The sequence below is a fragment of the Lagopus leucura genome, unplaced genomic scaffold, assembly GCF_019238085.1.
Source record: "Lagopus leucura isolate 7727_CA_CO unplaced genomic scaffold, USGS_WTPT01 Super-Scaffold_100062, whole genome shotgun sequence".
In the NCBI taxonomy this organism is placed as follows: Eukaryota; Metazoa; Chordata; class Aves; order Galliformes; family Phasianidae; genus Lagopus; species Lagopus leucura.
Window position 1 is genome coordinate 809,157 of NW_024962307.1, and position 26,859 is coordinate 836,015.

Sequence of the window (26,859 nt, forward strand, 5' to 3'; positions counted from 1 at the left end):
AGTCCCCAGTTTCTGCTGCAGAGTGAGGATTTTTTTTTTTCTCTCTCTCCTTCTCCCTCCCTCCCCATCTGGATGCTGGGAACTTGAACCCTCCTCCCTTGATTGCAGCAGGATCTGCCCCAACCTTCCCTCAACTTTGCACTGCATCAAAGAAAAGAGAGCGAGCCACAGACTATATTGTATCGATGGGGGCAGGGGATTTGCCAGGCACAGCCCTCTGCCATTGATGCTGCCGTGTCTCTAGGACCCTGAGCGATCTCTTTTTTTTTTCCACCTCTTTTTGCTTGTGTGTGTGTGTGTGTGTGAAGGATCCTCCTGGTTACTGCTGTTGTTATTTCCCCTTAGCAGGGAGATCACACGAGCCATGGCTGAGAAGAAGCAGTCTGGCCGGCAAGGCGAGGAGGAAGAAGTGCCAGCCTTCTTCAAAAACCTGGGCTCGGGCAGTCCGAAGCCCCGGCAGAAATTCTGTGGCATGTTCTGCCCGGTGGAAGGCTCCCTGGAGAACAAGACCATCGACTTCGACTCCCTCTCGGTGGGCCGCGGATCTAACAAAGTGGTGGCAAAGCAGAAGGATGTCGCCCACTTGGGTCCGGATGCTCAGTCTGTCTATTCCAGACAGAGTGGGAAGGGAGGGGAACCATCTGTTGATTTCGGAAGAAAGGTGGAGATCAGGAGTGCCACTGGGAAGGAGGCACTGCAGAACCTGAATGACAAGGTGGGTGCACGTATGTGTGTGTGTGTCTGATGGAGCTGCAGCTTGCACATGCAGTGGGCTGCAGGAGGGACGTATCATTTCCACCCTGCGTTTCCTGCTTTTGTCGCTTGCATGTACGTGGCAGTCAGTGTCTTCCCCTAAGAAGCAGCATCTCTACTACAGCCTCCTTGGCAGACCTTTAATGTTATCCCTGTGCTCTCTGCAGGTGTGTGTGTATGTGCACGGGGAGGAGGGCAGAAGAAGAAAGGAGCCCCTGCACACACAGACACCCTCCTTTCCCCGCCCTGCCTTCCCATTTGGTGGCAGAGACTGACTTTTTTTGTTTCCCCAGCACAGCGGTAGCAAAATGCCCCACCCAGCCACTGAATGCAGCTCACGGAACAGAAACGCAATTGTAAGCAAAAGAACATCAGTGAGCCTCCACCTACAGGGATCGATTCCCTGCAGGTTTCTTCCAGGGGAAGCTCAGCAATGCACTCCTCCTCCTCCCAGGGGAGGGGAGACTCCGAGCCACCCATGGGAGCTGTATTTCAGTGCCAATTTTGATGAAGGCCTTTGGCTACAGGGGCATTTTTTGCCTCAGGAAAACGTGCCAGGGCTTTAGCAGGAGTGTGGTGTTCTCTTAAGAAATCTGCTGAACTCCTCCCAATCCTTTAAGGCTCCTGAAGCTGTTTTCTCACTCTTTGTATGTGTCATGGTATAATAAACCTATCCTTTTCCTGAGGCAAAAGCCTGTTAAGCCACATGGTTCAAGCTGACCGTGCACAATTTTTTCCCCCTCCATAAATAGATTTAAGCAGGCTTTATTCCTATCTGAGCCATGAAATACTCAGAGTGTTCCTCCGACGAGTCTGGCTCCTGTGGAAGAGCTAGAATGAATGAAGCACCAACCAGCAAACTGGTGAATTTCTAGTAGCATGTGGGGTAGAGTTGCACTGAGCAGTGCCCCAGTGGGTTTAAAGAGCATTCCTTTCTTCTGAGCTTCTGGGATGAGCCTCTTGATTTTCACTAATGAAACCGTTTGGGAGTTTGTCTGGAATTTGTGATACAGGCCGGTTCCCTGGTTTCACCTGCTGTCAGAAATGTGAAATGTTACCAGCAGCATTGCTGGCTCTTATCCTCCCCACGTCAGACCCTTCTCTGATTCTTCCTACTACAGTAACCTGAGGGCTCCATGCACACACGCTTGTGTGTGTGAACAGCTGTGGTTTACTGTGAGATCACAAAGGCAGGCCCTGATTTTCAGACGTTCTACACATCAACCTCTAATTAGAAGTGGGTGATACTCCATGCCTCTTCTCATCAGGTCGAGCAAAAGTTTGCCTCTACTGATACCTGTGCCTTGATTTGAATACGGTTATGATCCTGCTCCCCCTCCATGGCTGATTAGTTGTCTTAGACTGGCAAAGGAGCACCTTAGGAATAAAGGCCTTTGTATCTCGGAAAGTCAAAGGTTTTACAATTTGGGACGTTTTCAGGACTAATTTGGAATACTTTGGTGTGTTGGTGTCCTAAAAGGTGCAAATGTAAACAGGTAACGTATTCATTCTGAAAAGATGAATTACTGTGTGGTTGAGGGGTACAGGATATTAAAATCTGCAAGTATAAAATGGCAGATATCTGTAAGAAATCAGATATCTACACAGAATATTGACCACATTTTGGTGAAAGGGTTTTCGGTTGGTTCTGTTTTTAAGCTTATCACAGAATGTTAACTGTGAAGGTGTGAAATGATGGGATAGTGCAGCACGGGAGTTGTTTCTCGTTACCTTTGTGTAGCACTGGTGCCAGTGGATTGTGCTGTGAGGGGCTGTGTGCATTTGGGTAAGTGCAGCCTTCTATTAGTCTTGCTATGGATTGGCACTTCATAGCGAGAGTGTTTTAGCTTTAATGGTTTTCCAGCTGACTGCATCTATAGCTTGAATCAGTGGTTAGATTCTTAGCAGGTAAAGCTGGCTTTGCTTCAGTGCCATCAGTAGGAATGCATTTACGAAATGATCAAATACATTGAAATAAAAATACTGCAGGAAATGGCATTAAAGGCAGCACTGTATTAAAATCGGGTAGGAGTTGAAATGCTGAAGGCCTTCTGAAATTCTGCAACTGAATTTGGCCCAGTATTTTCAGACCTGCATTGGCTGGATGCTATTTTCATGTGATGTGAATCTGAACTGTAGTGGAAAGAAACAGTATTCTAACAGATAAGATCGTGAAATTATATAAAATATTTTACAATGGGTAGAAATCTTAATGCTTCATTTTCTTTAGCTTGAGGCTGAAAATACATACAGGCACAGAGGATGGTTGGGTTCAGTGAAGGTACATGGAAGTGCGTAGCCAGTGACTGGATCCAGATGGGTTTAAAGCACAGTCATCCTTTCTGTCACTCCATAGAAAGATCTTGCATTAACCTCCATGGAAGTAATTAACAAAGCAAGAATGACAAGCTATTTTTTTTATTGTTCAGGGGTCTTAACTTTCCAGAGGATAAAGAAAGGAATGCAATTATTCCACGTTAAATTGCAGTATATTGTTCTGCAGGCACAGATAAGGGTAATCAAATCTATTTGTGCCTATTCTGTCTGTATTCTATAGGCATCTATCACAGCCTTGCTTTACTGCCTCTGGGCCGTGCTGCCTCATAATTCAGGGCTAAGATCATCTCCAGAGGCAGCAGGAAGGCTTTCTGAGTTTGAGCAGCTCCTCACAGCGAGGCAGTGCGGCCCCATCAGCATGTTGATACCTGGGAAATGAGGTGAGTTTGCTCCCTGCCTTCCAGAATTCACCACGCTTCCATCTCCTGCCTTAAACCTGTCCCACTGTCCCTGTTGGGGTGCTTAGAGCCCAGTCCTGCAGCTGTTTGTTCAGTGTTGGAGCGCTGCTTTGTGCTTTGGGGCCGTGGCCTTCGCTGGGCCAGCACTGCTCTAGCGAGGATGTCACATTCAAACCCAGGTTTGCTTGGATGAGACCAACATGGAGCCTGGCTTTCACCAGCTGGGGGAGGGAGCAGTAAGCTCATGGCCTTTAATCTCATTTCTACAGAGCCTGAATCATAGAGTCACAGAATGCCCTGGGTTGCAAAGGCCCACAGCGCTCATCAGATCCAACCCCCTGCAGATCCAACCAGCAGCCCAGGCTGCCCAGAGCCACATCCAGCCTGGCCTTGAATGCCTGCAGGGATGGGGCATCACAGCCTCCTTAGGCAGCCTGTGCCAGTGCCTCACCACCCTGTGCGAAAAACTTCCTCCTGATATCCAACCTCAACCTCCCCTGTCTCAGTTTAAAACCATTCCCCCTTGTCCTGTCAACCCCTGAATGGGTCCTAAGAGCCTTCAGCCCAAGTGCGGGCCCTGGGACCACCCATCTTTAGATGCCAGACCTATCCACGTGATTTCCTGTGTGATAAGCCACTGTCTTCACCTTCTTTTGCTCTCTTATAACCCGTCCGTAGGCCTTTGGGATGTGCAGAGTGCCGAGTGCAAACAATTGGTCTAACATTAAAAAAAAGCTACATATGATAAATAGAAATAACAAAAGCGGGCTAGGAAAATGTTCTTATTTTAGAGCTGACAGGAGAGGAAAGAGTCCTAAAGCACCTGAAGCTTTGGGTGCAACCCTCACTAAAGCCTGAAATCTCTCAGGGTCGAGGTTGGTCGTTCCTGGAGAGAAGTGGTGGATGGCGCCACGTCGTTCAGTGCTCAGAAATCATGGACTCTGGAGCACTGATGGAACTGTAGTGTAAAACAAAGGCCTCATTCCACACAGCTGCAAGTGCGTTTAGGATTTTAATTTGCTACAATGCCTGTAATTTCTTTAGTCTTGTTTCAACAATATTGCTCGCAAAATAATTATACAGGATGACTTGCACGATTTTCCAATGGATCACAATAATTTATCCGGCTACTAGGAAAATAAACCATAGGGGGAAAAAAATGATAATGAGCACAAATGTCACATTCCTCTGACTTCTCAGATTCCCCTCAAGCTATCAACATGCATAGCTGGAATGCACTGTGTGCCCAGCGACCGTATCACCAAGTGGTCTGCAGTGCTATGCGAGGAATCCGCCGCACCGCTCCTCTGACACAGGAACGAGCAGAGGGCTTTGAGACAAGGCCAGTTTATTTGGAAGGAAAACATAAACACTTTGGGCCAAGTCCTATTCCTCCCAGTTTGGAGCAGAACTAGGTTGGAGGTCTGGGCTTTCGGCAGCACCTGGCGACACAGGGATGGATGTGGTGCCTGGCGGCTCTGCGTACCGCCCTCGTGCCAGTGCTGGGGCTCATCTGACACCAGCAGGTTGTTTTTAGCAGGCATGGAGTGTAGCTCTGCCCCTCTCCTCCTGTGGGAAGGGGTGGCATTCAGGAGCAGAGCTGGAGCAAATTGCCAGAAATATCAAACTTTGCTGCTGTAAGAGTCACATTCAAATGCATTATCCTGTTCTTCAGTGTACCTCCTGGGGAGCTGGACTGGTTCTTAGGGGGGAGAATGCAGGTCTGAGTTGTTTCTGTGTCTGGAGTGATGACTGTGCTGTGTCCTGCAGGTGGACCCAGCTGGCTGAGTGATATCTGAGTGATAGCTGAGAGCCCAAAGCTTTGGCCTGTATTTCTGGGGAAGGGGAAGGAACGATAAGAAATGGTGTAAATCACCACGAACAGCTGTTTCTTGGACCCTGCTCTTGGTTCCTGTTGTGCTGGAGATGCTCATCTCTTTGCCCTGGATGGAAGGAAGGAGCAGTTAATTCTCATTTGTGGATCATTTTTTTAATTGACCTCTTTGCGTGGCTGCAAAGTGAATTGCTCCCCTCACAAACTCAGATGCTCTGTATTCAGGGGTTACTTCTCTGAGAAGGTTTTTCACAGTTGACCCCTATGGTCATTTCCATAGCATGACACTTAGTTCTCATTTTCTCCTGTAGGATAATGAAGCAGAGATGCCCATTGGTGAGGATAGTCTATGTCTGCAATTGAATTTAATCTACAGAGATTAAGTAAGGGCAATTCTTTGGTAGCCTTTTAGGAAAGACAGAATGTACTATCACCGAATCATCTGATTCTACCATTCTCTGATACTTCTGCCATGCACCAGCTTGCATTTCGTCTTCCCAGTGCTCAATAAGAAACACTGCTGGTCCATAGGAAACTTCTGAAGGCATCAAGACTAAGAGCCAACACAGCAATAGGCAAGGCAGAATCAAGAGAGAAAACTAGAGCCTGACCAGTGAGTGCCTGAGGCCTTTAGCCCAGTCCTGCTGCCCCAGGGCAATAAGAAGAGCCTTTCTGACGATTCCCCAGCAGGCAGGGTGGGCTGTGGGCAGCCAGCAGCCCCAAGGGAAATAGAGAGGCTGCTGATGCACGAGTGCTAGAATTTCGGATATACTTCCAGGGATGCTTTCAGTCCAACTCTGATCCCTATTTCTGTTACGTTTTTAAACGTCTATTTCTGTTTCTGAGTGTTAAGACTTCCCAGCAACGTGTCCTTCTGGAGAGACCTTTAAGAATTCAGTAGGAGTAAAAGCAATTGGTTGTTGCAGAAATTCTGTGGGATTTGTTGCAATGACACTAAAATGCCACAAAGAAAGAGACTCTGCTGGTATTTTTTTCCCAATAACTCCACTGTGGGAATGATGCTCCCTGCTAGGTGCATGGTGGTCTCCCACAGACCACGTGAAGTTAAGACTCAGAGCTGATGGAGACTGATTCCCACTCGTGCCTACGATGATTTGTTTTATTGCTGCTCCGAGACTCTCCTATTGCTGTGCAGTTCTCCTTCTCGACCTTTCCAGAAGGCACATTCAGGCAGAGATATTCCTTTAACACAGAACTGCACGCAGTCAGGGTCGGGCTGGCAGTGGGCACGATGTGCTCCTCCCCTGCCCTGCCGTTGAGTGGAGTTGTGCTCACGTTGCATAATTCAAGGCGTTTCTGTTGCTTTGGGGTTCCTGCACACTGCAGTGACTGCTGCCAGGGCACTGGGCTGGGCAGCTGTCCTTCGTGCTTCCATTCTAGCAAGGAAGATGGCAGTATTCTCTATAGCACCTTATTACCCTCTCCTAGACCTGTGGAAGACCCATCGTGCCAGCATTATCTAGAGCACCCATCACAGCACCTCAGCAGGTAATGGCACAGCATTACGGCAGTGAGACTGGATGTGAGGCTGCAAGGATTTATGGAGCCCAGTGCGCTGCTGTCAACCCAGGAGCTGACTCCTGCAGCTGGCTTCTCAGAAGGATTCATCTGCCTAAATTTGACTTAATGGGAAGGGTTTACACTGGGAGAATGAATCAGCTTCTGTAAGAGGCGTGGTGGTGCACCTCTGTAGGACCAGGCTCTGTTCCCACTTGTTCTCATCTGAGGCTTTGCTTGCCTGTGTTCGTCCCTCCCAATTACATCTATCTCGGGGAAAGATGCACTTCTGGTCCTTTAGGTGCACACTGAGCCATAGAGATTTTAAAATTGGGTGCTGTGTAGATGCTGAATGTCAAACACCCCTGGTTTCCAGCCATTTAATCTCTTCTTTCATTCTGTGCTACTTAGGCTCTTGCAGCACGGTGATGGGAAGGAAAAGCTCAGAGTCACATGAAGATTCATTATTTCTTTTTGTCACGATTGGATCAGAGTTATGGAAAATATTCCAAGTTCAAGAACTCCTGCTCCCAATTAGGCCCATATGCAGTAAGGATTACCTTTCCAAAAAGTATTTTAAATATGTTTGAGCAGGTGAGAATAGCTTTAGGAGTATTGGTGTTTTGCTGACCTCTTCCCTTTAGAGATGCTTCTATTTCTGCTACCAGTGCTGTTGCTTCACAGCTTGGAGAAGAAATGAGCTGGTAGGAATGCAAGTGAGTGCTGGAGACGGATGGTTTCCTACTCCCATAGTTGTGTTCATCTGTCTGTAGTGAATTTTCTGCTCTTGGGGCAGGGTTTTGAGCTGGGCTTTGCACCTCTCAGATCTGCTGCTTTGATCACAGAAACAAAGCATTGATGCTCTCTCAAACTCTTACTGTTGGCTTCCTTGATAGCTGTAGATGCTCTGTTACCTGGCAAGCAAAGGCAAGAAGCCATTCAGAAACAAAAGCGAGGAGCAAAACCAGCATTAAAGAGAGAAAAGGCCCAGCTGCACTGCCTACATGCAGGGATGTGGTGGAGGTGCTGTTGTCCACGTTCTGAGCAGAAATATGCCGAGGTTTCCAAACATCAGGGCAGACCAGAAAGATGCAGGTTACACCCTTTTTAATATTGTCACTTCTAATCAAAATAAAACCCGGCAGGCTAACAAATTAATCATTTTGCTGCTCTCGTGATGAGACGCTTTATCATTTGCTACTAATTGGGTACTAACTGATGGGCATATCAGCTATTTAAACAGTGCCTGCTGCCCCACCTATACTCAGGAAAAGCTCTTTTTCCCTCATAGGCTCCTGTGAACTAACACACATGGAAGGTCCTGGTAGTCATCTGCTTGCACAGATGTTGCCTTTGTAATGATTAACTGCAGCAGGATTGTGAAGGCTTGTGAGCAGCTTGGGTATGTAAGGAGCGCTCTGTTGTGCGATAGGAGCAGCTTGGTTTGCTTTGTGGGATGTGGAATTTGCACATGGCCGAGGGAAGGAGGTGAGTGCTGGTTGGTCATTAATGGGGCTGTCCTGACCCCCAAACACAGGTGGGCTCAGGCTGATGTTTTGGATGCCCCATCCCTGGAAGTGTCCGAGGCCAGGCTGGATGGGGCCCTGGGCAGCCTGGTCTGGCATTCAATGGGGAGGTTGGCGGCCCTGCATGCGGTGTGTGGGGGGGGGGGGGAGAATGGGATTTGGAGATTCATAATCCTTGAGGTCACTTCCAACCTGGCCATTCTGTGATGCTGGGGCTCTCCAGAAGGCACGATAGATGTGCCAGGCGTGCGTTCCCAACGCCAGTCCTGCACTGCAGCCACGAACCCCTTTCTTTGTGTTGCACGTGCAAGGAAAGAGGGAGATGCGCTGCCTGATGCTTTTCTTTCCTCAAGTGCCAGCCTGAGGAGCACAAGGACAGGGACACAGAATCTCCCAGTGCGGCAGAAGCACCGAGTGCAGCACAAGGGCAGGAATCGGCCCCACGGCAACCAGCCCGGCAGCGGCTGCAGGAAGGGGCTTCGTCCTGCGCCTCGGCGAGAAAGCAGAGCTGTCGACTGGGACACGAAGGAGCCGGGAGCGGCTGCGCCTTACTTTTCCCCTCCATCCGCTAAGGCGTCGGCAGCGCCAAGAAGGGCGGGGTGGGACAAAGAAGATGGAGGCCGGCGCGTCCTCCGGCAGCAGAGCCGCGCTCGGTGCCCCGCGCCCCTCCGCAGCGCCGATCTGGAGCGCGGCGCCGCGCGGGCGTTTCCCGCCCCCCCCCCCCTCTTTTGCGCCAATTCGCCCCGCGCCTCATTTGCATCCCGCCGCGCGCGCAGCCAATGGCGCGCTGCGCCGGCGGGAGCGAGCGACAAGAGCGGCTCTCTGCGCATGCGCGGCGCGCTCCGCCGCTGGCGCTGTGCCGGCGCCCGGCCCCTCCCTGCGCGGGCGGGGCGGGGCGGTGCGGAGCTGCGCGCAGAGCGAAGAAAGGCGGCGCGGCGCCGGGCTGCTGCTGACTGCGCTGCGGAGAGCCGCGCTCGCCTCCCCGGCGCTCCCCGCGCCCCTTTCCGTAGCATCGCGGTGATTTGGGCTCGTGACGATCGCTGTTATTTTATTTTTTTTGGTATTGTTTCTTCTGTTGTTTTTTTTTCTTTTTTTTCTTTTTTTTTTTTTTTTTTCCCTTTTGGGAAGCGTTTGCCGCACGCGAGACAATAGGGATACAGCATCCGCCCCGCAGCTTTTTTTATTTAGAAAAACAATAATAATAATAATAGGTGGATAAATAGAGCGGAGGTGAGCTCGCACCATGTCTTACCAGGGGAAGAAGAACATCCCGCGGATCACGGTGAGTGGGGGGCGCGGGGAAGGGGGAGGGGTGCGCGGGGATTAAAGCCCTTTGTGTGCCGGCAGCCGGGGCTCGGGGCCGGGTAATGAGATCAGCGCCGCGCGCGGCCCTTCCTGCGCCGGGGGACGGATGGGGACACGCAGCCCCCCGCCCGGCGGATCCCTCTTTCCCTTCCCCAGAAGCTTCTCGCAACGCGATCCTGGGGGAGCGGGGCCGGCGCCGTTATGTAAAGCCCCTCCCTCGCTTCCCCCCGTTGCGGGAGCCGATGTAGGGCAGGTATTGCGGCCCCAACTTTTCCTTACGTAAGGTGGGCGCTCCCCTGTTCGGAGCGCTGCGGGCATCGGCCGCTCTGTCGGCTCCCCCCCCGCGGACACACCCAGCGCCGTCGCCGTCCTAGCCGTGACAGCAGCGCTGCCCTCATCTCCCGTCGAGGTGTTTTTAGGGACGAATAAGAGCTCTCCGACCGCACGGCAGGATGCCCGCAGGGACATAACGGGCGGCGATGGTTCCCGTGGGCCGGGAGCCGCCTGACGCATTTTTGTGATGACGGAACGCTCGGATTTCCGTGCTGGATGCGCCGTGCGGGGCAGCAGCCCAGCCCCGTTCCCATCGTTTTGCTGCAAACCGCGTCCGTGCGTGCAGGTGCTGCGTCCTGCTTTTGTCTCAGGGGCGGCCGAAACGAGCAGAAGGATCCGTGCTCCTTTCAGAGCCTTCCCGAGCCCCAGTCAGCAGCAGAGCATCCTCCGGGCGAGCGGTCCGTGACACGCTTTGGCCCTCGCTGCTGGGTGCGTTGGGCTTTCTGCTGCCTGTGACGCGGGTGGCCAAAGCTCAACCCATCCCCGTAGCTGCAGCCTTTGTAGCAGCATGGGGAGCCTGCATTGGAGGTGGGCACCGACACTGCAATGCTTTTGGGAATGGAAGGCATGTAGGGCAGTGCTCTGCTGCCTGGCATTGGGAGGTGGGCAGCTTTTCTCGCCCTGAGTCAATTTGTTTGGCCATAGTGGTGTTTGTAGCTGCTACTGTGTTTAAATCTCAGCTTTTCCTTTGGTTTTGGTATTTTGGTTTTCATAAGCAGGCGTTGTTGGGGGAAGCTCTCCATTGCAGCAGGGGGAGAAAAAGGGAGGGGGAAGGAGAAGCATTTAATGTCTCCTAGAGTTGCTGCATAAAGGATGGATCTAAGGGTGTCAGTTAGGAGCTGGTGCCGTTTTAGCACTCAGACTGCTGAAAATGTGAGCTCCTTGGGAGGATGCTTGATTCCTTTCTTCTATCAGACCTAATTCAAAATAAGGGCTCCGAGCTGCGCTATCGTGCATCCATTTGCTTAAGTTTGAGGCAGCTCTGAGTTCCTGTTTTGCTTTCTACCCTTCCTTGCAGTCACTTTTGGCATCACCACGCTGTGCTGTAGCTTTGTCACATGGGAGGACGAGGATGGAGTGCTGCACTGGGGCCAAGTGCAGATTGAACACAGTGCTGCATCTCTGTATGTGCTGTGATTGAAGTGTAGGTCATAGCAGGGGTGGAGGAGCCAGCAGAAGAGAAGTCACTTCCAGCTTGTGTCCCCAAGCACAGCTCTGCAGCGTCTGCTCTGCTGTTGCTCACAGCTACTGCAAAAAAGGGGCAGATTTGCTTTGGAGCTGCCCTGGCTAGGAAGGCAGGAGGTGACCTGGGTGGTGTATCAAACGCAGTGCCCAGCAGCTGCCTTGTCACAGCTACCTTTCTGTTCTGCCAAGCTGCTTCCCAGTCTGCGGGTGTTTTAATGAGGCTGTGTTTAAAGCCCTTCTTTTCAGCTTGCTTTGCTCATCTGGGCTTGTTTTCCATCCGATCATGCGGTAGTGATCTGGACAGGCAGTAAAAGCATCCGCTGCGCCCAAACGGCCCCGAGTTGGACAAACGGGGTTTGTTTGTGTGGTGTAACCCCTGGCAACAGACTTTGGGCCATTTCCCTGACAGCCGTTGACTCACAGTTGGCCGAGGGGTGGCTGCAGCCTGTGGGTGCACATGGGAAACTTTGCATGCGACCGAGGCATTGCAAACAGCAGCACGGTGGCCATTAAGCATCCCCAGAGAGCACTGTGCGCTGCCTTTGCTGCAGGTGATGGTGGTGCTGCAGGGCTGAGTGAAGCTGCCAAGCCTCGACCCAATGCCTTTTTCCCTTCTGATTCCTTGGGATCGTTTACATGATGAAAGGACTGAAACAAAGCATTTTTATCTCTGCAGTTGAAAGCACGGTGATGGACAGAGCTTCGTTCTGACTCCTGAATAATGCAGAGCTTCTTTCCAGCCCTCCTCTTTCATCTCAGGGGTGACACTGCAGACTGTCAGTGTAATTAGGAATTGCTGTGTGCTTCTTTGTTGCAGAGCGACCGTCTTCTGATCAAAGGTGGGAAGATTGTCAATGACGACCAGTCTTTCTATGCAGACATCTACATGGAAGATGGGCTCATCAAGTAAGTGAACGCGATGGCATGCTGTGACCGGAGTGTGGGGAAAGGCACTGCTTGGACCCTCAGCACGTTGGGTTGGGTTGCCAAGAGAAGTGAGTATTTCACTCACATACACACTGATCGATGCAGGAGCCTTACGAACTCAACCGAGCTGATCTGGCATTCGAGTGTGGGTTGAAGGAGGTGCTTTAAATGTGCTTAATTTTAGCCATGCGAACAGCCCCATGCTGAGATGGCACATATGTTTGGAGTTATCTGTGTTGTACAGTGAGCTGAGTTATGACTGAAGGCATTTTGAATGCAGGATTCAGTACCCGGATGCCTTTAATTCTGTTCTAGGGCAGGAAATTGGACTGAGGTGACCCCTCGGGGTCTCTTACAGTGCTGTTTTTTGCTATTCAGTGATGCAGGGATCAATCCGAAATCCCTTTGAGTTAAAGAGGGTGCTGCTGTTTGTGGACATACCTCTTCCCAGCGCATTTCTGTGTTTGCATTCCCAAAACATGCATTTCTGACACGTTAAATAGATCAGAGGTTTCTTAGGAAAATTACACTTAGGAAAAAAGCGGCCGAGCCAGAGGTTACAAACAAGGAGTTTTCCTGTTCTGGCTCTCACAGGCAGCACATGTGCTTTGTTCATCAAGGTTAGAAGTTAGAGGAGCCATCCACAAGCAGCTCGTTAATTGCCCCATGTCACCCACCATTGTGTTTTTCACAACCAGCGGGTGAGAAGAGCTCCCACCAGCACTGCATGTCCTCCTGTTGATGCTACATGATACCTGTGCATGGAAGGAGAGTACAGAGGCCAGAGTTCTTCTGTGCTTCCAAACCTGTTAACATCCATCTTGCTGCTGGATAGCCAGCACTGGGTGTTGCGTTGCCACTTGGTGACCCGCTCCTGTCCTAGCAGAGCTGCTTGCTTGTTGTGCTTGGTCCCTTCTCCAGCTGGCTGCCAGTGTGTCTCCAGCTTTTCCTTCCTCTTAAACCTAATGTTCCCCCCAGGTCCCGAAATAATTGCGTGCTTTGCTCTCAATTATGCAGCTGCTTCAAGGGGAAGAATAAAACTGTATCAGCTGGGTCTGCCAGCCCTGTGCTTTGCTTTATATGGAAAAGGAAAACAGTGGCTGGGTTCAGCGGCGCAGGGTGTGTGTTTGCAGAGCGTGTGCCTCGTCTGCTGTCTGTCTGACCTGTTTGCAACCTGTGCACCAGGCAAATAGGAGAGAATCTCATCGTGCCCGGAGGAGTGAAAACCATCGAAGCCCACGGCAGGATGGTGATTCCTGGAGGGATTGATGTTCACACCCGCTTCCAGATGCCAGAGCAGGGGATGACTTCTGCTGATGACTTCTTCCAGGGGACCAAGGCTGCACTGGCTGGGGGCACCACCATGATCAGTAAGCTGGCTGCTTCTCTCTTCCAGGAGAGCTTTACCTTTCTCCAGTGGTAACTAGAAAGCCTGCACAGAGGCAGTGAGGGGTGTACCAGCAGCAGGGGATTTCCCGTGGCTGGTCAGGTTGCTGAGCAAAGCTTGTGTAGGGGCAGGGAGTGGGGATGAAACACTGCAGTCTCCACATCTGCAGCTGTCATCCACTTCCCTCCTGCTGTCCCTGCTGGCACAGTTTGACTTTGGTACTTTGTGACTTCGCTGCTTTCCCTGTAGGTCTGCTCCTACTAAAAGCGGCCTGACTTTGAGCTCTGGCTCCAGTATGAGCAGCACCTCGGACACCCTGTGCCTGTTCCCTTCCTCAGTGATGTCCAAGGTTTGTGCTCACTCACCTGTAGAGCTCAGCCTTTCTGGAACAGCAGTTGCTGCATTTACAGTGAGAGAAAGGACAGCAGCATCATGCAGGGCTGTCAGGGGAAGGGTCGATGTCTGTAGCGCAGTTCTTGCTGAGCAGCTGCATGCCGATGTGTCTTCAAAACCTGGGCCACTTATTTGAGGGTTTGCATGATCCCAATCTGACACACAATTTTGGCACTGGGGTTTTCGAATCATCAATTAAGTGCTGTTCCTTTTGTGCTCATATCCTCTTTTGGAGGAAGACAGAAATCAGGAAATGAAAACATCTCAAAATAAAGACAGGCAGATGGACTGGGTGTCCTGCAGGGTCAGGCACCCATCGTGTTCCTCTCTGTTTCTCCAGTGTCTCCTAGGTGACTTCCAAACTATCTGACCCCACTGACACTGGCTGCAGAAGTTTGGTGTTGCCTTTGTTTGGGCTGCAGGTTTGGAAAAAGAGAAAATAAAGCACTGCAGTGCAATTGGTCACATGTAAACCAGGGCATCCTGCAGCGTGTTGCTGCACGTGGCAATGAGGGACAAAGGTGTAAAGCAGCCCAATATCTGAACACTGCATTTTTTTTTTCCTGCACTCTGAGGTGCTGCCATTCCACAGGAGGGGAGCTGAGATGCAGAGAAATGAAAGAATACAAATCAGAAGTTCTGGTGGCTTTTGTCCCATCCAGGTGTATACAAGGGGATGTGAGGCACAGCCAGGAGCTGTCCTCGCTCTCCTTGGTTCAAGCCCAGTTCCATATGATTGAGAACATCCTCAGCTCTTCGAGAAGAGCTCTCTGAACCCTGTCCCAACTGGGGGGGGGCTGGGATTGTCTGACACTGGGAGTAGGAGCCACTGGTGCCAATGAGCCAGACTCTATTTTGGAAATTGAGCTTGTTCTGGGCCTGGCCCACACTGAATGATGTGTGAACGTGGTCAGGAAGTAACCTGGGAAGTTATTTTTCATCATGTTACCAACTCAGAGCATGAAGTTTGAGTGTGGAGATAACCTCATGCATTCAGGGAATGTAAACTGGGAATGCAGCTGTGGATATTCTCAATTTTATCACTAATATCCATTTTTCCCCTCTAAATCTTTGCTGTCAATCTAAGTTAATATGGCTTAAATGGGATTTGCTTTCCAGCTTCAGTCCATTGACTTTGTTTAGTTGGCTGTCTGTGTTGTTAGCACACCTGGTTCACGTTGTCCACTTGAGTCATCGCTTTGTTCTTCCTTGCTAAGTTGAATTAGATCAAAATAACTTTCCCTGTCGTTTGTGTCTGGGCTCTGACAGCATTATTTCCCTCCGTGGAACCATTGTGAGCAGAAAGTCAAGTTTTCTAAAGCAGCCCTTTACTTCAGAGGGATCAGCTGGGTCCCAGTTGTACTTCAGAAGTGCTTAAGCCTCTCTGTTTGCACACAAGTTGGTTGGCTTTATGACTGCAGTACCTGAATGTCTGTGTGATCGTGCTCATAACGTGACTCTGAGTTGGCGAAACTGGAGAAAAGTCCCCCTTTAGAGCTTCCCCCATGCTTCCCAATCTCATCTGTATGTTTTTCTCCCCTGGTTTGCCTGGGTTGGCTGTGCTGTCTCTTTCAGCTCGAATCGCATGAACGTTGTCCCTTTAATTCTCACATGGGCTGCATCCGAGGGAAGCACGCAGGAATTCCAGAATGTAATCTATTGTTTCCAAGCCGTGTTCCTATTTACTTCCCCTTCACAGTAATCTCATTGCTGCACATCCACGATGGGAACATTGGGTTATTGATGGGTATTAAACAGTGCAGCCCCGTTTTCTGCCCAGCCCTTCTCTTCCTGAGCTCTCTCCTCTCACAAATTGGGGCCGATTTCTGAGCAGGAATTCCTGCTGTGATGCTTCTGTCTCTGCCCCCCAGTGCCAAAGGCACATTGTGAGGCTCCAGCTGGCCTGGCTGGCATGCAAAGAAGCAAAACCAGGTTTGCTGTGCGAGGCTGAAGTGAGGCACCGTGATGCAATTATTCTTCTGAAAGCGTCATTTGCTGCACCCCCTTTTTCCATCCCTGCCTTAAAACAGCATTGCTGTGGGTTGTGTCAGCAGAGGGCGAACAGCACTGCGTGTCTCAGGAGAATATTGCTTTGGGAAGACTTGGATTCTGGCCCATTTCTAACGTTGGAATGAAGTGGTTGAGGGGAGAAGGATTCCAGGATGATCCGCAGCTGACTTTGGAAGAGGAGGGCGTATGGGGCTGTAGCTCGTCCAGCTTCCCTGAGCTCCCCCTTTTTCTGTATTGGTAGGACAGGGGAGGGTGGCATTAAGTTGTGCCAGGCTGGGTGTTAGGGACAATTTGTTCTCTGATAGAGCAGTGGTGCAGTGGCTCAGCTGCCCAGGGGGCGCTGGGGTCATCGTCTGCAGAGCTGTTCTATGGAGATGTTGCACTGGGGGTCAGTGGCACTGTGGAGCTTGGTGGTCTCAGAGGTCTTTCCAGCCATAGGGATTCCATGTTGTGTGGAAAGAGAATGATCCTCTGGAGTTTGGGAAAGGGCTCAGCCTGAAGTTGTTCTTTACAAGTATTTTTCTCACCTGTGTAGCCTATGGAGTTTATGTCGAGCTAAAGATGGCATTTGTGGGCACCCTTTGTCTTGGCCTGAGAGAGGCTGATGCCCTCAGGCGTTCCCTGGAGCTACTGGAGAAGTTAAGAGCAGGGTGGTCTCTTAAAGCCCTGCAGTCGTTTTGTTGCTTATTGGTTGTGATGGGCGAAATCCCCTTCGACACCCACAGTCTGACTCCCCCTGACTTCAGCAGAGGCAGGATTTCCCCTCTGCTTCTTACCCTGCAGAAAGGACAAAGCTGAGCTGTGTGTATTTATGGGCTCCCTGATCCTCTGGTCTGTTGAATGTCCCACGGCAGCTCCCACACACATTTAGTTCCCCCCAATGCTGCTGCTTCCTGGGTATCTGCAGTCCTTGAATCCAACTGCTTGCTAACATTGCCTGTGTTGACTCAGTCAACCGCTGTTATAATCATAGGGAGAAATTACAGTGAAGAGAAATTATAGCTCTGTTTGGCTTGGTGACTTGGGAGCCAGCTGCCTTTTGAACTTGACTAGCAGTTACCCTAATAACATGGAGAACATGCACTTGGGATATGAGCTTTGTATCTGGGGAGGTTCAGAACAAGAAGGGGAACTTTGAATGGAATGCACTCAGCTTCTTAATGTTTTACCCTGCTGTTAAAGGGAGGGATGGAGCAGGATGGCAGGGCTCCTCAGGAGAGTGCTGGCTGCTGGGCTCCACTCAGCAGTGCAAGCAAGGTGACTTCACAGCTCCTGGGTCGTCCTGAGGGATCCCCATCTCGCAGTTCATCAGCTTAGAAGGGTGATCCCAACCTACTATGGTGCCTCACCTCTCAGTTCTTGGACTTCAGAAATGCAAGTGTAATAGAGGGAGGTTGGAGAAGGGCTTAAGGAAGGGCCAGGCAGCATTCTGGGGCAATGGCAAGCTGGCACAGTGTGTGTTAGATCCACACATGGAGATCACCTACAGTCCCACTGGTTGCTGGGTTGCTGTGAGGGTTAGTCCTGTCCTGGTAGAGAGGAAGAGTCTGGATGGTGGGCAGAGGAAAAGGATGGAAACAGAGGGAGAGAGGTGACCCAGCAGTCATGCACAGAGCATAAGCCAAGCAATTGAGCCCGAGGGCAGTGGCCACAAAGCTGCAGCGCCTCACCTGATCATAGAATGGTTTGGGTTGGAAGAGACCTTACGGGTCATTTAGTCCACCCCCCCTGCAATGAGTGGGGAACCTATGGCTGTGTATGTGTGCATTGCATTGTTGTACAGAGACGAGCCTGAATTTTGCTCCTTTTTGCACCCAGAAGCAAAGATGAAGAGGAACTGTGCAGTGAGGGACACCAGGCCAGGCAGCGGCACATGCCTGCTTCACCTCCCGCAGCTGCTGGCAGTTCTGCAGCAGAGAAATGTTTAATTCTCTAGAAATGTAATGGAAACATCCACTTGTTTGGAAGTTGGATGTTTGTGTGGGGAGAGGCTTCTCTTGGATGCTGGTATTAAGATAATGTTGTGACCACACAGGAGTACAAAGTCCCTCCGGCCGTTTCTCTCCTCTCTCCAGTTCTCAGTGCCTTTCGTACCCCCCTGCTCTTTGGGCTCTGCACCAATTCATGCTTAACCTCCCTTGCTTTGCTGCCCTCCAGCTCCCTGCTGATGCATTTGGTGCTTTCATTCAGAGCAGGCTTAAAATCATTCATGAGAAAGTCTGTCTGCATGCAGGGATGGGCAGTCCCCTGTGGTGTGCTGCTCTGCTCCAGCTTTAAGCCCCTCTAAGTCCATTAGGCATTGTGGTACCCATGGGCTGACAGCCTGCTCTGCTGCCCGTGCTTCCTGCTGTCCCCTCTTTGCTTTCTGCTGGGTGGGATTGTGCCTGTTGTTCTGCTGGGATTTGCTAAGAGGTCTCTCTGGAGCCAATCTGCCAAGTCCTTGATGTCTCTTGCCAGTTAGCACAGAAGGAAGCAGCTGCTCAGCCCTCGACATACGTTGTGTGTTGTTCCGTGTGTTGGATTCCCTTTGGGCTGCAGCAGTTGTAGCATCTTTGCTGCTGCTGTGAAGAGCAATTAAGAGCTGTGCTGCTTTGCCTGAGGTTGTGCAGGAGGTGGTGGTCCCTGGCTGGTGGCCGTACTTGGTGGCCCTGCCCAGTGGCCCTGTCTGTTGGCTGAGCCACGTTCCTTTCTTAGAGCATCGGCAGCTTGGGGATGGAGTCCTGTGAGCCACTGCTGTTCAGCACAGCTTGCCTGTAAGTAGATTTCCCCTATTTTCCCATCTTCTGTCTTTTCCAGAGCTGCTCTGCACACCGTGCCTGCCTTCTCTCTGGTCTCCTGCATCTTTGGCAGCCCTGATTTCTGACAGAGGCCCCAGCACTGTTTGTTTTGTTCCATGAGGAGGAAGGAGTGGCTGCAGGCTGTCCTGCACGTGCTGCAGCCTGGATACCCCAGTGTATCCAGCGTAGCTCTGCACAAATGAGTGCTGAAATGTCCACAGCGCTGACAGTGCAGCCGTCTTCCTGCAGATGGAACTGACCTACATTTTTCCATGCATCTGAAAAGAGGGATTTGGCACTCTCTCAAGAGAAGTAACCAGCGTTGTATGTTTATGCAATAGCACTTAATCCCTCTTATTCCATGTAATGGTCGGGATGGCTGTACTGCTTTCCCGCTGCATGAAGCCCACGTTCTTTCCTTTGAAGAGCTGCTTTTAAATGCTTCCCTTCCTTTCATGTGCCCAGTGCTCTCAGCCCCAAGTCCCGTGCCTTACGGATGACACACAGAAGGATGGAGCTAATGGGTATCACTTGACAGTGCATGCTGTGTGCTGCCAAGTTTGAGCTGGGTCCTCAGCTGCCTGAGCAGATGATCACTGTCTAAAGCTTGTCTACTGGAGACTGAAAAGCAGTCTGAAAAAACAACAACAAAAAAAAACTATCAAAAACCCAAACAGCAAAACCCCACTTCCATCAGCACTGTCTGTGATGAGTTTTCAGGGCACGTATCAAATCTTGCTGGATAGCCTGTCTTAATCACCCTCAAGTTGAGACAAGGTCATAAAAGCAGCGGGAAATGGTGCCTCCAGCCCTTCCTTTGGCACGGTTGGCTCTGCATGGATTGCTGCCTTCCTGCTGGCGTTCTTTGGCTTCTTTTGCCTTCTTGTGAGCTTGACTCAGCAAAAATCATCCTTGTCAGACAGGAACTTTAGCTTTCCACACTGGGAATTAGCTTTGCTTGTCAGGGGAAGGAAGCAAACGATGCCTGAAAGAAAGCATGGCAGAACAAAACACGTTATTTCTCGCGTGGGCGCGGTGGAATTTGGTGTCCTGAGTCAGCAGAGCCCTTTTCCATCTCTCAGCCACTGTGCGTTCAGTTCGTGGATCCCCTCTGTTTCTTACAAATGGGGCCTTTTTAATCTTCCTGCTGGGAAGAAGTGTTAAAGGAATACTAATTAGCCCCCTGTCTAGTATAATCTAATCATGCTTTGCTTGCTGGGTGTGCATCTCTCTGCCGTGGCAGCTGTGTGCAATGGCAAGGAATGCAGCAATGGGCACTGAGGAGTTATGGCTGCTGGGAAGACTCTTTTCTTCCTTTGGTGCAGTGCTGTTGGTGCTGCCAATGGGCACACATTTAATTTCTCTGTGCTTCTGAATTCCCTGTTTTTGAGCAGTGGGAGGAGCCATTGGGTTTGATGCAAATGGGGAACCTGGCGGTGAATTTTCAAAGCCAATCCAAAAGGGCTGTGCTGTTGGAAGTTCCCCTTCCAGGACATATTTTTAGCAGATTGCTCTGTTCCTGAAAGCAGTTCCATGTGTGCTGTGTGTGTGTTTTTGGGATCTGGGGGTCTCTGTGGTGGTTTACATATGAATGCCATTCCCTGGTGCAGCCTATGGACAGCATGAGCTGGTGGAGGAGCTCTGTGAGAACCATCCCATGCTGTTACACGGCACAAAGAGGAGGGAGGGGGAAAGTTCCAAATAATTGCATGGCAAGAGGTAGAGTAACGAACAGTTACAACATCTCACCCCATAAATGTGTTCTTTTAGGATTCTTCCCAGCTCGGGGCACGAGAACTGATCCATCCCTTTCCAAGAGTTTTATTTATTTCAGATGGAGCTTTTCAGGATTTGTAGCAGTGTCCAAAGGGATGAGTTCAGCCCCTGATGGGGTTCAGATGACTTCTCATGCTGATGGATAGAGGCTCTCTGCCCACCATGAAGCAGAGTTGTGTGGTGAAATCATTGTAGCTGGAAAATCCGTAGATGCTCTTCTGTCATGTAGAATTCGGCTGTGGCTCCAAGATCAGTGTCTGCTCCTGTTAGTTTGAGGAGCAGTTTGCAATGGCAGCTGGATAGAACGGGGAAAAGTCCCATAAAGTTGCCCTGCAGCTCTGGATCTGTCTGCTACCAGCAGTGAAACTGAAGTCACAAATGTGAGAGATGGCGTAAAGGTTTGGTCTGTGGTGGAAACAAAAGACAGAGCCTTGTCTGTGCAAGCTTCAGTCATTAGTGTGGGTTGGAAGAGCCTCGCTGCAAAAATTCCCACTTACAACTGTGCTCCTCTTCATCTCTGTGCTTCCATGAGGCAGTGATGGGCAGTGAAAGAAGGCAGAGAGCCAGAGCGTGATCCTGGGGACAGCAGTGCAGACCCAGAGCTGTTCCAGCTTCCCAAGCGGTGGAAAAAGCCTGCAGGGCAGGGCCCAGCTCTGCTGACCTGAGTGGGACAGCGTGTCCGCTTCTTTCTGATCGCAGTTTTGCCCCCTGGGTGCTGCTGTGGTTGCATTTGTTGTTGTGGCTGTATGTTGCCTTGACCTGAGCTCCGCAGCTCCAGCAGCATTGCGCTCGGTCCCATTCCACAAAGCATTCCAGCCAATTGGCCTCTGAAGCGTTGGGCTTCAAGTGTGGAGTGCGCCTAAAGGAAGGTGCAAGTTTTGGAATCACTCGAGTATCTCATCCGAACTTGGCTCCCCTCCTCTTTAGCATGACCTGGGTGAGCAGTGAACCTGCTCTGTGAGGAACTGGGACCTTTCATCTAAAGATGCAGTCATTCCAACTGTGGAATTGGGGTTAGTAATTATTGTTTGGACATACAGCCTGCTGTTCCTTAAATTTGTGTCCAGAAGACATTATTAATCATATTTTGGATCTGAACAGACAGCTAAAAAGACAAGGGAAATATCTACGTGACATCAGCGGGGGAGTAACAGAACATTGCAGTCTGAAAATGTCACCAGCCTGGATATATTCAGTCCTTCTGAGTCCTGTCCAGTTCCTGACTTTCTCTGCATGGAGCCTAATAAACTGCATCAGGACTGACAGAAAACAACCCGTGGTGTCGCTGACTCTGCCTTTCCCTCTGTTGGTCCAGCAGATGCTTCCAAGCGAATGACCTCGGTGTGTTTTGTTAGCATGGGATGTGCCATTGGGTGCAGAGAGCTGTTACTCCTCGGAATGATCCCTTCTGTTCTTCAGAAAGCATAATTTGGGGATAGGACCCCCCGCTATGCAAACTGAATCTCTTTGTGAGCTGTTAGGAAACTTCTCTCTTTATATCCTCACTGTCTTCCTGTGGCCAATGCATCAGCTTGGGTACGACAGGTAGGTGAAGCAGTGAGCTTAAAGGTGAACTGGTAGCGATCCTTCCTTGTTCGAGATTGAGTAAGCACACCCTGCAGTGTGTTTCAGGGGAAGAACTGTCTGTAATGGGAATACAGGGGATGTGAGGCTCCTGCAGGTTGCTTGACTGGGGATTTTGGAGCTCAGAAGATGTGCTGAGGTCTCTGTCCTGTAGCTGGGAGTTGGCTTTAGAACAGCGCTGTCGCTGTACAAGGCGTGTTGCCTTGACCTTGGTTATGAAGGTCTCTGATTATGGCATGAAGATTATGGCATGATCTTCTCCTGGGTCGATCAGGGGCCTGCCTTCTCCTTTGGATCCCACTCACTTCCACAGCATCTCTCCCAGTCCACCCCAGTGCCAGGAGAGCATTGCTGCAGCAACAGACCAACAGCAGCTCCAGTCCTCATTGCAGGGAGCTCTGCAATTACCAGGGATGAATTTAATTACAGCCCTTCCATAAAATGCCTTTCAGCAGTACATACAAGTCAATAAATACACCAGATTTCATCACAAACGGTGGCTGCGAAGATTAAGTAGTATTAAAAAGGCAGATGTGTTTATAGTAATCAAGCTGCTATTTAAAACCTGACTGCTAGCAGTTAAATATTGAGGATTTACACCTTAAACTCTTGCACAATAGGTGCATTCTGTGCTCATTGCCTGAAATAATGTGTACAACAGTGAATGGAGCCCTGCACACGTGGTTGTATGACATACCCAATTTTTTTGGCCTAATTCAGTTTTCTGTTGTCCATATAAAACAGTTTTTCTGTTTCCTGGTAGTGGCATTCATTAGCTGAAGACAGAGGAAGAGTTTTGTGCGTGCTTTAGATGTCACATAATTGAAGGGGTTGAAAAAAGGCTTTAGAGGGCAAAGCTGGAAGCAAAAAACTATTAATAGAAACTCCAGGAAGAGCAGCCAGTGAGCCAAGCCCTGCTCAAATGAGGCAGGATGTAAAGAAAAGAAAAAAATCTGAACATGCCACAATACCAGGAAGCCATAAAACCCATTAATCCCCACCCATCAGGGCATCCATCTAGCAAATAACGTTCTGTTTCCAGTGCAGGGCTGGATTCAGCTGTGCCACTGAGGTCCAGAAAAGCAGCCGTTTCTCTTAAGCTGGGTTCCTAACCTGCATTTTTTTGAGATCTTCAGGTGCCCCAGAGCTCTTTGAAGTGATGTTCGTCCGTCCGTCCCAGAGCATCCTGTAGGCTGTTGGTGATCACATCTGCCTGTTACTTCTGTTCTCCAACTGGGTGCTGCTGGGGGAGAGCTGGGCAGCCCCCTGCTTTGGGAAAGCTCCAATGGGAAGAGGAAACCAACGTGCCCCAAGAGATGGTGGATGCCCCGTGCCTGGGGACACCCGAGGTCAGCCTGGATGGAGCTCTGAGCACCTGTGGGTCCCTGTGCACTACAGGGAGTTGGGACAGATGGCCTTTAAGGGTCCTTTCCAACTCGAACCATTCTGCGACTCAAAGTTTCCTTTAAATTGGTGCCTTTAAGTTTCCTCCTTCCCTTTCGACTTAATTCTGAGTGTTAACTCTTTGCTGCAGCGTCCAGCGTTATGGGATGGTAGGATGCACAGTGTTTCATGTGGCTGAACGCCAGCCCTGGGACGTGGAAGCCACACACATAAGCTTGCAGTTGTTGGTGCTGTTGTCTCACTTTGGCTTATTGTCTGCTTTTCATCTTGAGCTGATTAATCTGCCTGAGGAGGGGAGCAAAGGATCAGGAGAGGGGCAGAGAGCGGCCATGGGTGGTGAGTGGGTGGGAGCCCAAATAGTTGGACGTAAGTACAGATGCACCTCATAAGCAGTGTTATGGGGGGAGAGCAAAACCAGCACATCAAAGGGGTAATTAAGGGCTGTTTGATGATGGCATGTGGGTGCACAGGTGCTCGAATCCCACTGCGTTACAAAGGGTGGTGAACTTTTGCTTCGTCTGAGAAAAAGACAAACTGTCCAGTAATGCTGGAATCCCATCAGTTTCTTATCAGGAGAAAAATGAGATGATTTGTAAAATACATCATCTTTTTGTTTTTCTTCCTGTGGAGCAGTTGCTTTCCTGATGCAGACCAGCTTGCTTTACAGCCTCTCGCAGTTTGGATTCTGTGTCTCACAAGGGTCTACAGAATGTTTTCTGCTCTCAGCTGGGAAACCACTGCAATCCAAACCCCAGCTTTGCCACTGAGAAGCAAAGAGGATTGGAGCTGAAGTTCAGTGTCGTGCAGGGAGCTGCTCTGAGGACCACAGCTCTGTAATTCCTCCTCGAGGTTTCGGCGTTAGTGAAGTGATACTGAAACGATCTTTCCTTTTCTGCCTTTTCTTCTTCCTTCTGTTTCTTTTTTTGGTGCATGCTTTGAGCTCGAAGTGAGTTGGCAGCTTCCTCCTCAGTGCTCAGCAGCTGACATCATTTGTACAGCAGGAAGAAAACATCTGGGTTTGGAAGCGAGGCGAGATGAAGGCTGCAGTGGTCTGGAGAGCAAAGGGGTGACTGCAGTGTGTTGCAACAGCTTGCCTTGAACGCGTCCTGCAGGCACAGCAGTGAGCTGGGGGTTCCCTGGGGAGCAGCGCTCACTGAGGGCCAAGCACTCTGCTTTTCACATGGCAAACCCCCACGGCTGTGTGCTCTGCTGGGTCAGGAGACCTCACATCCGTGCTGCTGCCCGGGGGTCATCTCAGGAAGCTCAGGGCTGTGGGAACGGGGCAGATGGAGCTTTCATCTGCTGCTCTGTGCCGCTCCCTGTGTGGGGACCGTAAAGAAAAAGCTTTTTGTTGCAGTCTGAGCTCTGCCCGAGGGCTGGAAGGAGCTCTGAGATGTGTGAGGGCAATCCCTACCCGTGCCCAGTAAGCAGAAGTAGCTGCAATAATTGGTTGATTTAGCAGCAGGCAAAGAATCAGTCTTAACTCTTCTCCTTGAAGGGACCTGGGCTCATTCTTGCTTGTTTGGTCTCTAGCTATTATGGTTTAACTAAAACACAACCAAACAAAAACTAAGCCCCCCAAGCCCTAGCATGGAGGAATGTGGGACGTGATCTTGCAGTGTAGTAATGAGAGGTGATAAAACTGAGAAGCCATGTGCATGCCTGAATTTGCTCTAGCCTGGAACTTGGGCCTTACATCCGTGTTTCTTGTGCCTTCTGTGCAGCATCTGCTGCCTCTGCAGCAGCACGGATGGGTGATGGTTGGACTCAGTGATCTTTGTGGTTTCCCAGCCTTTATGACTCTATGAATGCAGCTTTTTCCCCCGTGCTGCAGGTCAGATGTGGCTGCAGAGCAGCTCTGTGCTGCTTCCCCAAATCTCTTTGGAGCTGTTTGATCCCAGTTTTGGGGAGGCTGGCGGTTACCTTGCACACCTGAGCCTGCCTCTTGCTGGGTCCTTCAATGTGGATGTAACCAAGTGGGTCACTGGTAGTGTTTGCCTGGCAGAGAGCTGTGATGGAAGCAAGGCATTCTGTGTGGATGGGGATGATGGGTTGTATGGCTGCAGTGAGCCCCAGGGAGCTGCTGCAGGATGTGGTGGTGGTGCAGCTTCTATGTGACACATCCCAAATCCCACCGTGTGCCCCATTACCTCCATCCCTTATCCTTACTATAACCAGCTGTAGTCTGGCTTTGTCAGAGATCTGGTAGAGGTCCCTTTCCCCACCTCCCTGCACTGACTCCCATTAGTCATACTTGGGCAGTGCATGAAATGGGACGATGATAAAGCTCTGATCCTGAGCACCAGAGTCAGTCCTAGGGCCTCTGTGTTGGGCTGCAGAGACCATAGTGTTAACCCCTTGCTGCCCTCAGGCAGAAATCCCTAATGTCCATAGGCCACGTGTTGTCTGGGGGCTGAATGCACTTTTACAGCACCTTTCGTCTGAGCAGAGATGGATTTATGACTGCGGTGCCATTGAGATTAAATGGGATTGTTTTGGCTTTTTAATTAATTAGCAGGCTGAGGAAGACAGCTCTTGTGTTAAGACTGGGCCATGTCTGCAAACCTGGGTTTTCTCCATGTCCCTTTGGTAATGCAGAGGGAATGTTATTTTTCTCCTTGTTGTTCATACTGTTTAAGCTGAAGATTAACTTTGGCAGAGTGACAATGGGCTGCAGAGTGGCCAGGAAACAATTCAGTCTGGAAGCTCATGGAAGGGTTCTGACCATTGGAGAGGAGGAGCTGGTGGAGGAGAAATCAGATGGTTTTTCCAACAGCAGGACTGTTTGTCAGCTGAGTTTGGCTTCGTTTTCCCAGAGGTGATGAAAACGACATCCGTGAGCTGATGCCAAGCAAATGTCAGAGCTTTCACCCATAGCACAGATTTCTTTAACGGGCAGAAGCCTGTCCTCACGAGCAGATAGAGCCCTCCTGTTCCTGAACCCTTCAGCCCCCAGTGGTGCAGCTGTGCCAGTGGCACATGGACAAAGAGCTGCATGTCACATCCTTCCCTTTGCAAACCAGAGCAGTGCTTTGAGGGGCAGGCATGGCCTTTGGGAAAAAAGCAAATATTTGAACAGCTGTTTGCTAGCTGTCATGTGAAAGGCAGAGAGGGAGTAGGTAACGTTGCAGGAAATAGGGTTGGTTTGGGTTAGCCTCTTGCCTTTGTACAGCCTTTACACACCTCAGAAAGTGGAGACATCATTACCAAATCCCTTCAGTTACCATTTGAGGAGGTTCTGTAGGACTGGTGGAATATTCCGTAGCTGCCTACGAGCCTGGGTGCTGTTAGACCCAGTGTGTTGGGCTGAAATCAGACTGAAGGGATGGCGTGGGCAGCAGGGCTGTGTCTGCGTTCAGGACAGGCTGTTGGTCCTCCTTGTTCTTCACTTTGCACTGCCTCTTGTTTGGGA

The 26,859-nt window shown here is 50.4% G+C and overlaps 1 protein-coding gene across 2 annotated transcripts in view; it reads left to right on the top strand.

Moving 5' to 3' along the window:
• Nucleotides 1-318: 318 nt before the first annotated feature.
• DPYSL2 (dihydropyrimidinase like 2) overlaps nt 319-26,859 on the top strand; it is a 41,633-nt gene continuing 15,092 nt past the window's right edge. The window contains exons 1-3 of one of the 2 annotated variants that reach the window (XM_042886714.1): nt 319-715; nt 12,007-12,095; nt 13,302-13,486. In XM_042886714.1, coding sequence (XP_042742648.1) covers nt 365-715; nt 12,007-12,095; nt 13,302-13,486 — 625 coding nt within the window. In that variant the 5' untranslated portion in view covers nt 319-364. Of the gene's footprint in view, nt 716-9,305; nt 9,649-12,006; nt 12,096-13,301; nt 13,487-26,859 lie in introns of those variants that run through there. The other variant, XM_042886715.1, reaches the window with a different exon arrangement.